The sequence below is a fragment of the Panicum virgatum genome, chromosome 8K (genome assembly GCF_016808335.1).
Source record: "Panicum virgatum strain AP13 chromosome 8K, P.virgatum_v5, whole genome shotgun sequence".
Taxonomy (NCBI): Eukaryota; Viridiplantae; Streptophyta; class Magnoliopsida; order Poales; family Poaceae; genus Panicum; species Panicum virgatum.
The window spans coordinates 33,740,494-33,753,203 of record NC_053143.1 but is presented as its reverse complement, the minus strand read 5'-3'; the positions used below and the strand labels follow the sequence as shown (position 1 = coordinate 33,753,203).

Genomic DNA, 12,710 nt, shown 5'->3' with positions numbered 1-12,710 from the left:
CTAGTCTAAAGTTAGCACTAACCTATGGTGAATTCCTAATCCTAAGGAGCATTGGAAGAAGACGTACCCATCAGGAACCCAATCAAGATTAGCAACCTCCTCGGGGAAAATCTGGGTGAAGAAATGTGGCGTCGCTGCAGGCTCCATCTCCGCCGGTGCTGTGGGCAGCCGCCGCCCCACATTCTACCAAAACTGGTTAATGAGCATTCTACCAAAACTCCATGCATTTACGAACAGGAAAAATAGCGTAAAAATAATTTAAGAACCTACCATGGAATCATCAACAGCTCGCTGGTCTATCCCAGGTAAATCAATCAGCTTTAATGGGGGAGCTGAAGATAAACAAGAAAGTAATGTGAGGGATTTTATAAAGCGGAATAACAAAATAAAAGGCAAACTAACTCATAGCAGATTTAGAGAAGAGATTATGCATAGGGATAGGGTTCATCAAGACATCAAACATAGATAAGAAATGGCCTACTCGCAGTCGCAGACAGACCTGTACTTGTCCGCAGCTTGAGGTAAATCTCATCAGCGCGGCCCCTCCGTGATCCACCAGATGCCCCCTTGCTGAGTCTGTCCTGCAGTGAATGCCGGAGGGCACCTGCAGCCCAACAGAACGAAACAGGAAATGTCAAGTTCAAGATCAGGTGTAGTCCCCGAGCTCCCAAAACTCGTCAATAGATGCAGGAAGCACAGCGACGAGATCCAACTTACTTGCGGACACCTGCTGCGACTTGCTGTCGAACTGGAGCACGATGGACTTGCTGCTGAGACCCGGCTCCCTCTGCAGATCCACCACTATCGGCGCCCGCGTTGCCCCGTTATCCCCTGTCGGCTGCACCGCACACCACGACCACCACCACCCAAATCCATTAAAAAAATCACAGATGCCACAACCAGGGAAGAGGGGGAAAGGGAGCTGAGATGCTAGGCTAGGAGCTCACCAGGACCGGGTGGCCGATGAGGCTGTTCAGCACGGCCGACTTGCCTGCTCCCTGCACGGATCAGCCTCCACGCCGGAGCGTGCCCTCCACCACGCTGTGCCGGGGCTCCTCCTCTTCTTGCGCCGCACCGGAGCGCGCCCTCCACCACGCCGCGCCGAGGCTCCGTCTGCTTGCTGCCGGAGCGCTGCCGCTCAGCCCTTCACACACGCACGACTGGAGGGAGGGAGGCAGGCTTATCCAGTTGAGGATTGCCCAGGGGTATTTTTGTCCTTTCGCCTTGCTACCAATTAAAATGGACTATAATAATTCGTTTTGTGTCCTGTGGCAAATAACCATAGTTGAGAAGTGTGTTGTGGCAAAGACCACTATTTTTAGTGTCCTATGGCCAAAGTCATCTTTCTTTAGTGTCCAGGAGCTAATTTTGCCAAAATAATAACAGACTGACAACCAAGTCCCACATGGCGGACGCAACCACAGATCGAAGGGAAGAGATGACTGTGGGAACAAAATCTGACGGGCAACAAATCGAGTGACAGAGCAGAGAGAATCACTCAAGCGACGGATAGCTTTTCCTTTTGTAATAAGGGAGGGTTGCCATCTTGAGGACAGCTCACATCAGGGGCTGCTAGTAGGCCCCCGAATTCCACCGTGCGGCTATATATTGCTCGCGCTACAAAAGTGCGAGCCATCGCCTGAACCGGCGCCTTTAACCATTTCAGCCTTTCATGGCCCAAGTACGGCCCACTCATGACTCCTGCTTCCTCCTTGCCGCCATCATTTCTTATCCCTTCATCGCCGCTACTGCTCGCTTCTTTGGGGTTTGGGGCTTCGGGTCTCGGGCTGCCGGGGCTGGTTTCTTCGGTGAGCTAATTGCTCTGAATAGTATATGGCGATGGCTAGTTGCTCCTTGTATAGATTAGTTAACTTGTTGCAATATAGCTAATTTGATATGCCAAACAATGCAAAGAACTCGTGTGCAATTTGTTGTATAGTTCCAATTTATAATGCTTTCACATATACAGAAATTATGATATGGAAATTGCTCCTTGATACATAGCTTTGCATTGCCATGTCTCATCTATGACTTGGGGAGCTTCTTGTTTTTTATGCAGCTCTATCCTTTCAAGTATAATAGTATGTCAACAATCATGCAAACAGTGCTAGCTAATACGATATGCTCTAGATTTTGTTACACGTAAAATTGCATATATTTAGTGTTTGGGCATATCTACTAGTCAATGTTACAAATGTGAAGCATTGTACCAGTTGAACTCACCATGTGCTATACCATGTGCAGGTCTGGAAATGATCAGCTGAGATGGATGCAAATCTTCAGCTAGTAGTGCTAAAGTCAGATTCGAGCAAGTTGATCTATAAGGCTAAACCGGTGATGGGGTTTTCAGTTGTTACATGTATTACAGGATTTCTTGCGGTGCTGTTGGAATATTAATAAATATTTCTGCATACAAGAAGCAATGCATTTGTTTTGTTTGCCATATTTTGTTCTTGTAACATTTGTGGATCGGAAGAATAATGACAAGTTGCAGGTTACTACCTTGATAAGTGGAACTTGTGATAGATTGACTACTTGATGGATGCAATTTGAATTACCTGTGGGTGCAAATGACATTTATCTATTAGCTGATTTATTAATATTTTTTTGTTGGTAGTGTGCATTTTCTTGGCGGTAGATGTCTGCCAAGTAAATAACATTCCTTGGCGCCTGGTGCCCAACTAAGTAAATAACTTTTCTTGGCTGTCAATGACTGCCAAGGAAAATTGTATCCTTGGCTGTCGATGACAACCAAGGAAAGTTGTATCCTTGGCGGTTGCAATATTTTCTTGGCGTATTTGCAAATTTGATGTCGGTCTATTATACTTGGCGGTCAAACCGCCAAGAAAATAATCCTTGGCGGCCGGCAGCCAAGGTAATTGGACTTTCTTGGCTCTCTATTCTTGGCGAATATTACTTGGCGGCCAGCCGCCAAGGATTGTTTTCTTGGCGGTTTTGGTATTTTTCTTGGCGTTTTTTGGCCGCCAAGATAATTCTGTTTTGGTGTAGTATTCAAATCTCTCTCTAAAGATGCAACATCTAAATAAAACATTTGCAACACGTGAAAAGCATATGCAACATCGCAATATTTAGATCTACTTTTGCAACATCCACGTAAAACACACATTCGTCTGAAACATGCATCTGAAACACTTCAAACCAACGCTTGCAACATGGGCGTCGTCAAGCTCCACCTCGTCTTCTACCTCTGCACTCCACCTGGGGGAGCTGGGGGAGTTCTCTACCGGGGAGCTCGCAACCGGGAGGTCACGTCACTGAGGAGCTCGTCTGACCTCATGCGCCGCCGCCCTGGAGCTCCCGCGGACACCCTCGCGTGCCGCCGCCGCCGCCGCAGAGGGTGCGCCACCGGACAAAAATGCGCAGAGCAGGCGCGGGAGCGGCTCCCCGCGCGGAGCACCACAACATGGTGGTTGTCGGGTACATGAGGCACGAATCGGCGGGACAGCACAGTTGGGGTCGTGTGTTCAATGCGTTCGACGTCTGATTCCTAGCATTATTCCCCTACTTAATAATTTGGTAATGACAACTTGCGGTTTTATGGATACAAAGCGGGTCCTTTTAACTACAGTAGTCGAGATGTGCACATGGTACTGGTACGTATTTAGTTTTCCTTTCATCAAGTAAAGATGTCATTTATTTTTATTCAAAAATAATACACATCTTTCTTTTCTTTCTATAAAATAATGATGTCAATTATATATTATCCTTCCAAAACAAATAATGATGCGAATTATGGGTGAACCTATGTGCAAAGGAAGTAAAGTGTGTACCAAAAGAAAGTAATAAGCGGAGCCGGATAAATGAGATAGGCATAAAAAATTGATGGTCCAAAAATATTAGAATTTCGGTAGAAATATTTTCCTTTCTATTAAAAAATAGATCGCCACGCCCTTTTGTCAAACCTCTAGACCCGACAAGTGGGACCTTCGTGAGGAGTAAAGTTGGCCTAATCCTGGTTAGAAAAAGTTTCAGTTCTTTCAACTTTTGTAGTATAGATTTATAGTGTAGATATAATATAGATAGATCTCTATCTCTATCTATGTCTATTACTAAAGCGAGTAAGGTTTCCACCTAAATTTTTAGTTTGGTATGTTAGTTTGGTCCGACTATATTATTGACAGGTGGGCCTTATTAGTCCATCCCGTATGCGAGTCGGACCAACCATCTCCGTCCACGACTCGATCACGTAGATCTCTACAAGTTAACACATGGACATTAAAACGTATCTGATATTTACACCAACTTATCCGTAGCAATGCACGGGCATAATTGCCCAGTTATTTCTAAAGCAAACAATGATTTCAGGTCTGTCAATTAAGATCGTAACGGAATCTAAATAAATCAATCGGAATCATAATCGGAGACTGAACAAATCAATCTGAATCCCAATCGAAAACCAAACAATCCATAACTCGCGCGGTCACACCATTACTTGGACACGAAATAAATAAAAGAGCACAAGATTGATAGTCTTATATAATTACGAGTAAAATTTATATCACCTATAGCAATTCACGGACATTATGCTAGTAGATATGCGTAAAAGGACAGCAGACTAATTAAGCGTCGACATACAATAACATTAGCCAAACACTAACTGCAAAGTGCAAACATAGTTTGATCATCGACATAGATAGATACTCCCACTCTCACTTGGATGCTGATTCCACCGGAGCAAACTCCTCGTCGTCGTCATCTGTGAGACTGTGACATGCATGATACTCCTACTCTCACGGAGACAGAGCAACCTCCTCCTCATCATCATCAGTGTCAGTGTCGTACATATCCGAGTAGCTCCCATAGTCAGAATCAGTGAACAACTCATCCATACGCTTAACGATGTCCTCGTACACCTCCCTCGCCCACCGCCGGGCCTCCTCCCTGCCAGCCAGGAACTCGTCATCCACCATGACGACTCCATGCTCGTCAAGCTCCTTGCGGACCCAGCCGCATGGTCTCCCTCTGCCTGTCGATCATCTCCTGCGGGAGGAACTTGAGAAGGTGCTCCTCGTCGTCGTAGTGGGGGCGGGGCGGCTCGTGGGCCAGGATCCACGCCACCTCATCCTTGGAAAGCTCGGTCAGCCTCTTTTCCCGTCAGCCGGGGCCGCCGCGCATCCTTGGACGGAATCTGGCCGCCATCCGGCGCCCCTCCCCGCCGTGCGCCGCCGGCGCCTCCTCCGGCACGTTCCGCCTGAGTCCAGACCCAGCGGCGGCCATCGGAGCCAGCTAGCCACTCGCCTCCCCGCCTCGGCGAGTGATTTCTTTGCCGGGGGACTTCGATTGGAAGCCGGATGGATTGCGTTGTTGAAAGGAGGGGACGGCGGCGGCGTTAGTAGGGGGAAACGAACCGACCCTAGCACTGCGGGGTCCGATCGGATTCGGTCGGGTGCGACTCCGATTCGGACAGTCGGCCCAGCCCGACTAGGGAGTAGAGGGGCAAACTGGGCCGGCCCAAACTATGAACCCAAGTAGCCTTTTTTTCCTTTCATATCTTAGCGATTTATTAACAACAAAAACGGTCCGCCTTTAGCAAATGACAAGAAAACCTTGGGGCGCGGCCTTGCCGCACCATTTTTGACCTTCTGATGATTTTGTGTGCGGCCAAAAATATTTCAAAATTTGACGGAGAAACACTATACAAGAGTGTTTGTTTAATCGAATGCACAAAGGAGCTATATAGTAATGAGCAATCACAACAAATACGATCTTGGTGTTATCCGGCTTACAAATGTTGTAGTTGGACATGTAGGTGACAAAGATGAGATGCAGAATATATTTAAAAAAAAACTGAGATACGGTAGAAAGACTAATAGGGATGAAATTTGCAGACTTTCTGAAAGCCCAATTCATTTATATCTTGGTATCTCTTGGGTATCTACTTCATTCCGTGATCATGATGATACATTCTTCCATGTCATCTTTGTCTCTCAAAGTCGGGAAATGGTGTTAGTTTCAGCAGCTTAACCTCAAATCTTAAAGTATGGTTGACATGTGTCGGTGTCCTGACCCCGGGGGTCTAGCACCAACTAGTGATGATGCTGCGTGTCCCTAATCCCAGATGGTTGATGCAAGAGGCAACACAGTAACGCACGGGTTTATCATTGTTCCGGCCGCGGGGCCGTACGTCCAACAAAGGGTTGTGCGAGGGTACTGTACTGTCTTGCACCGAGGTGTCTGTAGTAGGGGGTACAAGTGAGGCGAGAGAGAGAGGAAAGCTCCCAGGTCTCTGCTAGTGGAGGAGTTGATTGAGGTGAGTGCCAATATCGGGGCTCAGAAGAGCGTGTGTGCTCTTGTGAGTTGTGCTAAGTGCGTCGAATAGCCCAGATCCCATGGAGAGGACAGTGACCGCCTCCCCCTTTCATAGAGACAAGGAGGGGCGGTGTACATGTACAGGAGGGAGGAGAAGTTGTCGTCTTTTCCCCGAATTGCGGGGGTGCAGTGGTCGAGCACTGTAGAAAGTACACTGTGGGGTATGGCGCCTGGCGTGGCAGTCGTCCTAGCATTGTCTTTGGCCCTGCGGAGTTCGTGCCGGCGTCCTAGCAGCTCCAGCGGGTGGCGTGGCGGTCCCTGTGGTGAGTACTATCCCGCGTTCGACGTGGCGGCGCTCCGAGGGTCCTGCTGGCCGGGGGTCCTGCCCTGGTCAAGGTCGGGGCCGCTTCCGAGGGCCGTGCCCATGCCGTTCGAGGGTTCTGTGGAGGGGAAAGTACAAGGAAAGTACAGAGATTTGGCAGCACAGTAGTTGGAGCAGTGCCGAGCACGTCTCGCACAGCGTCGCAGCTTCCCACAGTGTCCCCACAGCGCCAGGGATGGCCTGAGCAATGACCGGAGTTGGCGGATAAGACCCTAGTCACAGCCACCGTGCGGAGTGGAGGCCTGATGCCGTCTGATCCGGGAGCTGCGATGGAGTGGTTGGCATTTAATGCCTCCGTATGGCGGGCGGGTGAGCGGAAGGGCCGTTTGTCCTTTCCGTCGAGGGGTGGCCTCGAGCGAGGCGGAGACGATCCGCTCCCCCGAGAGTTGGCTCACTACCCTCGAGTGAAGCGGAAACGTGAGGCGCTTGTCGAGGGTCCCGGCGGGAGGCCCTCGAGCGAGGCGGAGATTGCCCCGCGGGTTCGAGGGGGCTCAGAGGGGCCGCACTGTGTACATGGGCCGTGGATTGGGCTTCTTTAAGTCCTTTCCTTTCCTCCGGATTTGGAAAGAGGTTGTAGGCCTTCGTGGGCCGTGTTTTGCGTTTTTAGGGTGATTTAGTCCCCTAGTTAGGGTGCCCCTAATCATTGTACCCGACAGTAGCCCCCGAGCCTTTGTAGGGGTGAGCATCAGCCCTGCGGAGCCTTAACCCTTCGAGGGCGTGACTCCGGCGCTGACCGTGGGTATCTTAGTCTGCCCGGCGGGGGCGCGATGGTGCTCCGGAGAGCGTTGTCGGAGTAGATTGACCCAAGGTAGGGGTTTCACTTTGGAGAAGCAATGAGGTGGCCACTCCGAGTTGTCTATGTAGATCATAGTCGCCTCGAGCACCATGGCGTTGCCGCTGGGGGTGCTGTTGTCGTGCTGATGAGGGCGTTCGAGCTGGTCTGCGGGGAATTTGATCCTTGAATGTGTGAAGTTTCCTCCGTGGGGGGGCATCAGCGCACCCGCGGGTGTAGCCCCTAAGGCCTTGGAGGAGTGCTTACACTCGTCCAAGGGCTATAAACGTTGCCCTGCACATTTGATTGACTGGAGTAGCTGTACAGCGTCTTTTTCAGCCAGCCTCAGCGTTCCTTTCAGCCGGCCTCAGCATCTTTCGTGCTGGCACAGCGGCTCGTGGTCCTGTTGAACCATCTGGCAGGCACACGCGTTAAGAGTGGGGGGTTTGGCTAAACACGTGGAACTTCACAATCAACGGTTGTCGACTCATTCGGGGGTGCTGCGATGTGCGAGGAGCCCCCGAGCCCCAGCCTACGTGAAGGCGTTCAGGGGTCCCTCGACTTTTATTACGACCCTCGTCTCCCTTCCGCAGGGAGGAGGGGTGAGCGCACCATGCTACCCATGCCCGGGCCGCGAGCTATGGCTGGTTCAGTGAGCTGTTATCGGGTGGTTCAAGTGGACGTCCGTGTCCCATTCGATAAGGGTCGGCTTGTGGTTCATGGACACATCACATAAAGCGCTCGCAAAGGTTCGCTAGGCGGGGCTCGGACCCATTCGATAGGGTCCGAGGGCTCGGTGCTCTCCCTCGATGGGATCCCCCTGCTAGGCACCCTCGACTGGCCTTAAACACTGCGTAGGACATCTCGAACTCCGCATTCGAGGGTAGCTTGTATGGTACATCCATGCAGTCCCTGACTCTGGCGATCTGGGGTGCCTGTCGAACCCTCGACGGGCCAGGCTTCGAATCCCTAATCAGTAAGGCCTCAAAATTGATTTCCTTCAACGGTAAGGAATCCCCGGGGGGATATTCCGTAACGGTTCGCTAAAACTGCGTGGAGTCGCCGGTTGTGCGCGCGAGTCTCCCGCTGGTCATGGGCGACATGGCCCAGTACGTGCGGGTTGTGCGGGCACGCCTTTTCAGGCGGCTGCCTCGGGTAGGCGGAGAGGCATGGGCGGCGGCTGACGGATGAAACAGTGCTACAGTCGCGCCGCGCTCGTCGGTTACCGCGCTATAATTATTTCCAAGGGCGCGTGTGGGGGACTCCGCGGTCGTGGGGTCCAACTGTCGGCGACAGCAAAATCTACCGCATTTAATGTGGTGGATTCGGGCTGCGGCGGCGAATCTGCCCGTCTTGATGGATAAAAGCGGGAATGGGGGATCGTCTGGGCTCACCTGGCCATCTTGCCTTCGTCTCCCCTGCCTTCTCCGCCTCCCCTTCGTCCAGAGCCCAGAGCCGAGAGCAAGGGGAGGAAGAAGAAGGAGAGAGCGAGAGCGCACCTTAGCCATCATAGAGCTTGCTTCCCCGCATTCCCCGGCGGTTCGAAGCGATGTCGGATGTTCAGGAGCTGTTGCCGTGGGGGAAGTCCACCGCCACCGCGGCGGTTTTGGAGCAACTGGTCGCAGAGAGGCTACTTTTGGTGAACAACAACTCGGAGCGGTCGGCGTGGATTCCCCCGAGGCGGGAGGAGGCCGAGCCAAATCCCCCCGACGGCTACGTCGTGAGCCTTGTGCGGCTCCACGAGCGGGGATTCGGCGTCCCCGTCAGCTAAGGATGGATCTAAACATCCGAATTCTTAAAACAAATTTGATATTTTAAAATAGATATGCTTAAAATTTTATGCTAATCTTTTTTTATATTATCAAGCATATTATTACACATAAGAATAAAATTTTGTATAGATTTTTTTATGTATTATTTGCTCCCTACAATTAAAAAGGTGAAAAAAGATTCGAATCCGTATCCGATCCGTATTCGAATTTTTATATCTATTATTTGAGAATATATATGATAAATTTGAGGTTTAATTTTTATGAATCTTTACAAGATCAATGTTAAATACAAGGCTATGAATTTACATAGTAAATTCTATATCTTATTTGTCCATAATCAAAGAAAAATGACCAAAAATCTGACATTCGAATAAACATCCGAATCCATCCTTACCGTCAGCAGATTTATGCGGGCGCTGTGCGACTACTATGGAGTAGAATTGCACAATTTCGACCCCAACTCCATCTCACAAGCGGCGGTCTTCGTCGCCGTCTGCGAGGGGTATCTGGGGATCAAAGCGCACTGGGATCTATGGATCCACCTGTTCCGCGGCGAGCTCTTTATCGAGAACGTGCGGGGCCAGCCAAAGAGGTACACTCTCGCCGGTGGCCTCATGCTTCATGTGCGCGGGCACAGGTCGCACCTGTACATCTCCAGCAAGATGACCACCAATAACGCCGGACCCGGGGGTGGTTTTACCTACGCAACTTTGGCAACCGGCTCCCGGCGTTCACCAACAAGGTGCTCCGGGAGTGGTCGGAGAAGTGGAACTAGGGGGTGTCGCCCTCAACACATCAGGCCAGGCTCGAGGTACTCACCAATGCGTTGCAGTGTCTGGCGAGGAAAGGGCTGACGGCGGCGGCCGTTATCACAAACTTTCATCGGCAGAGGGTGATTCCTCTCACGGAGAGGAACCTGCCAATTTTCGACATCACCTCCGAGGCCCCGTACGCGGGCTCGAGGACGTCGAACGTGCTGCTCCCCCAGGATGTTGCTGCCCGGAGGGCGAAGAGTGCGGTGGCGGAGTTCCCCGACAACCCAGACGATCTCTGGGAGATCAAGATGCACCCCGAGACGGGGTACATTTCTGTGGTGAGTTTAAGTTTCAATTTGTTGTTGATTTGTGCTACTCCTCTCCCCACTCCTTGATCCTGACTTGGTTGCATTTACAGAGGGTGAGCCACAAGGGCCATGTCTCGAAGCCCCCGGTCCCGGAGGAACGCGAAGCCAACCGCCTGCATGGAGAGGCGGTGAAGCAAGCCGCCACCAGGTAGAGGGAGAGGAAGGAGAAGCACGAGAAGGGGTGCAAGATTGCACTCGCGGAGGGAAGGCCGCGGCCCGCCACGCCCGAGTCCACCGAGGAGGAGGACTCCTCGGACGTCGAGCTCAACTTCTCGGATGGGTAGGAGGGCACCCGCGCCCACGTTGTTGACGGGCGGCGGTGGGTCCGCGGCGAGTGCGGAGACGCCCGCGCAGATGACCTCGAGGCGCTAGGCTGACCTGAGGGCGGTGCCCTCGGGTCAGTCATCGGGAGGTGTCAATGTGCCGCGAGCCCGGAGGAGCAGCACAGGCAAGCGCAATATGAGCGCTCGGTCGGAGTAAGTAGTCCTGACTTTACCCTTTGCGTCCATCTACTCGTCCTTCTCAATCCTGCTGACTTCAGCGCTTCTCCCCCGATTACCCAGCTCCGGGATCATCGCCAGGAATGCGGCCTAGCCTACACCGACCAAGACCCTCAAGACCAGGGCGCACGCAATGCCGCACACAGCGCCGCAGCCTCTGCCCGTCGTGGACATAGTGGCGGAGGCCGCGAAGCTCCAAGAGGCGATGGCCCGGGGGACCCTGGAGTCCCAGCTGGCCCGAGCACAGGAGAGCAGAGGCGACGCCGGCCAGAGCGGGACCGCGGAGGCCGCCCGGGCCGACGCCGAGGATGAAGCCGGCTGGGGTGGCGTGGGGAGAGCTGCCCAGCCGGAGGTCGAAGCCGGCAGGGGCGGAGCGGATGCCGCCGCCCAGCCGGAAGTCGGAACCGGCGAGGGCGAAGCAGGCAATGCCGCCCAGCCAGAGATAGGGGGAGCAGGAGCTGGTGGGGGTGCACAAGAATGCCCCACCAGCCAAAGTGAGGAGGTGTCCCTAGCAGCCCCCAGCCCCCGAGGGCTGGGGTCGAGGGTGTCACAGAAGTGGAGTCGATGCTCAGGGCGTCTGCAGTGGAGGAGACCCGTGTCCCGGAGCTTGCGAGGGCCGGGGATGAGGGTGCTGCTGCGGCGGCGATGGTGCAAATGGCGTCGGCAAGCGTGGGGCCGCTTATGGAGCTGCCACAGAGCAGCGGGGAGTGTGGGGACTCCGAGGATGTGCTCGGCACAGGGACGTCCGAGGGGCCCGGTCATGGGGCGATCATCCAGTCTAGAGTCCCCTTGGAGTTTCTCCGCAGCGACCAAGAGGAGGAGGCGGTCTGGAAGGCGTAGTTCGAGATCGGCGGTCAGATTCAGGGCCACCTCGAATGCGCCCTGGAGCTTCACCGGACGACGGACCTCCAGATCAGTCAGGTAGGTGCCTCTCTCCTAGGAATCGTTCGTGTTTGGTCTTGCTTTTGTGCGTTTCGCTCACGCTCTTCTATTTGCAGCGGCTGAGGGACATTTCGTGCAAGAAGAGCTCCGAGCTGACCTGGCTGTACTCCCAGATGCACTGGCTAGGATAGCACAACGCCACCCTAGTGCTCAGGAACATCGACGCCAACACCTAGATGACTGACCTGGGGGCATGCCAGCGGGTGCTAGAGGAGGAGCTGGCGTAGACCGCCGGCGAGCGTGACGCCCAGAGGGCCGCGGTGGTGCAGAAGGCTCAGGAGGCCGAGGTGCATACTGCCCAGCTGCAGCGTGTTTGGATGGCGCTCGAGCAGAAGGAGGCCGAACTCCAGCGCAAGGAGGTCGAGCTCCAAGGCAAGGAGGCCGAGCTCCAGCGCGAGAAGGCAACCATCACTACGTTGACAGGGACCCTCGAGGAGAGGGGCAAGGCCCTCGAGGAGAAGGAGGTGGCCGTCCAGAATGCGGAGGCCGCCCTTAAGGAAGCCGCCCGGGTCCAGCAGGAAGAGGCGTAGAAAAATATCGTAGGTAAGTGTTCGAAATTTCATTGTCATTTGATTTGAGTTTATTGCAACTTATCTTGGTTTCCCTGTTCAGAGCTGAGGCAGAAGGTGGCGGACGAGACCGCGGCGAAGGAAGCTGCCAACACGGCGTTCACGGCGGCGCAAGATGAATATGCCGAACTAGCGCGGACCGTCGTGGCCGTGTGTCAGGAACTCAAGGGGAGTGGTACTCAATCTGGTAACTCGGTGGCCAGCTGCCTATGAGCGCTGGGCGATCGGGTCTCTGAGCACGCCAAGAGTGCCTTCCGCCTCGGCGTCCAATGAGCCCTCGCCATGGCTTCGACGCACTATCTCATGGATCTCAAGACGGTGTCGTCAGGATATGTCGTCCCGACCGACGCCAGTCTAGACACCGCGTCGGCCATCATGAA

The 12,710-nt window shown here is 53.2% G+C and overlaps 2 protein-coding genes across 2 annotated transcripts; one reads left to right on the top strand and one right to left on the bottom strand.

The window, feature by feature from the left end:
- On the bottom strand, positions 1 to 4,931 carry LOC120645650. Its single transcript, XM_039922420.1, has 5 exons — positions 4,756 to 4,931; positions 718 to 935; positions 500 to 604; positions 271 to 332; positions 1 to 183 (listed from the first exon to the last, which is right to left on the bottom strand). Exons 1-5 carry the CDS (start codon positions 4,929 to 4,931, stop codon positions 1 to 3), a joined length of 744 nt encoding a protein of 247 aa, XP_039778354.1.
- A 6,021-nt stretch (positions 4,932 to 10,952) lies between these two features.
- LOC120645649 (paraneoplastic antigen Ma6F-like) lies at positions 10,953 to 11,659 on the top strand. The gene is made up of 2 exons (XM_039922418.1): positions 10,953 to 11,313; positions 11,403 to 11,659. The coding sequence occupies exons 1-2, from the start codon at positions 10,953 to 10,955 to the stop codon at positions 11,657 to 11,659; spliced, it is 618 nt and encodes a 205-aa protein (XP_039778352.1).
- Positions 11,660 to 12,710: the final 1,051 nt, after the last annotated feature.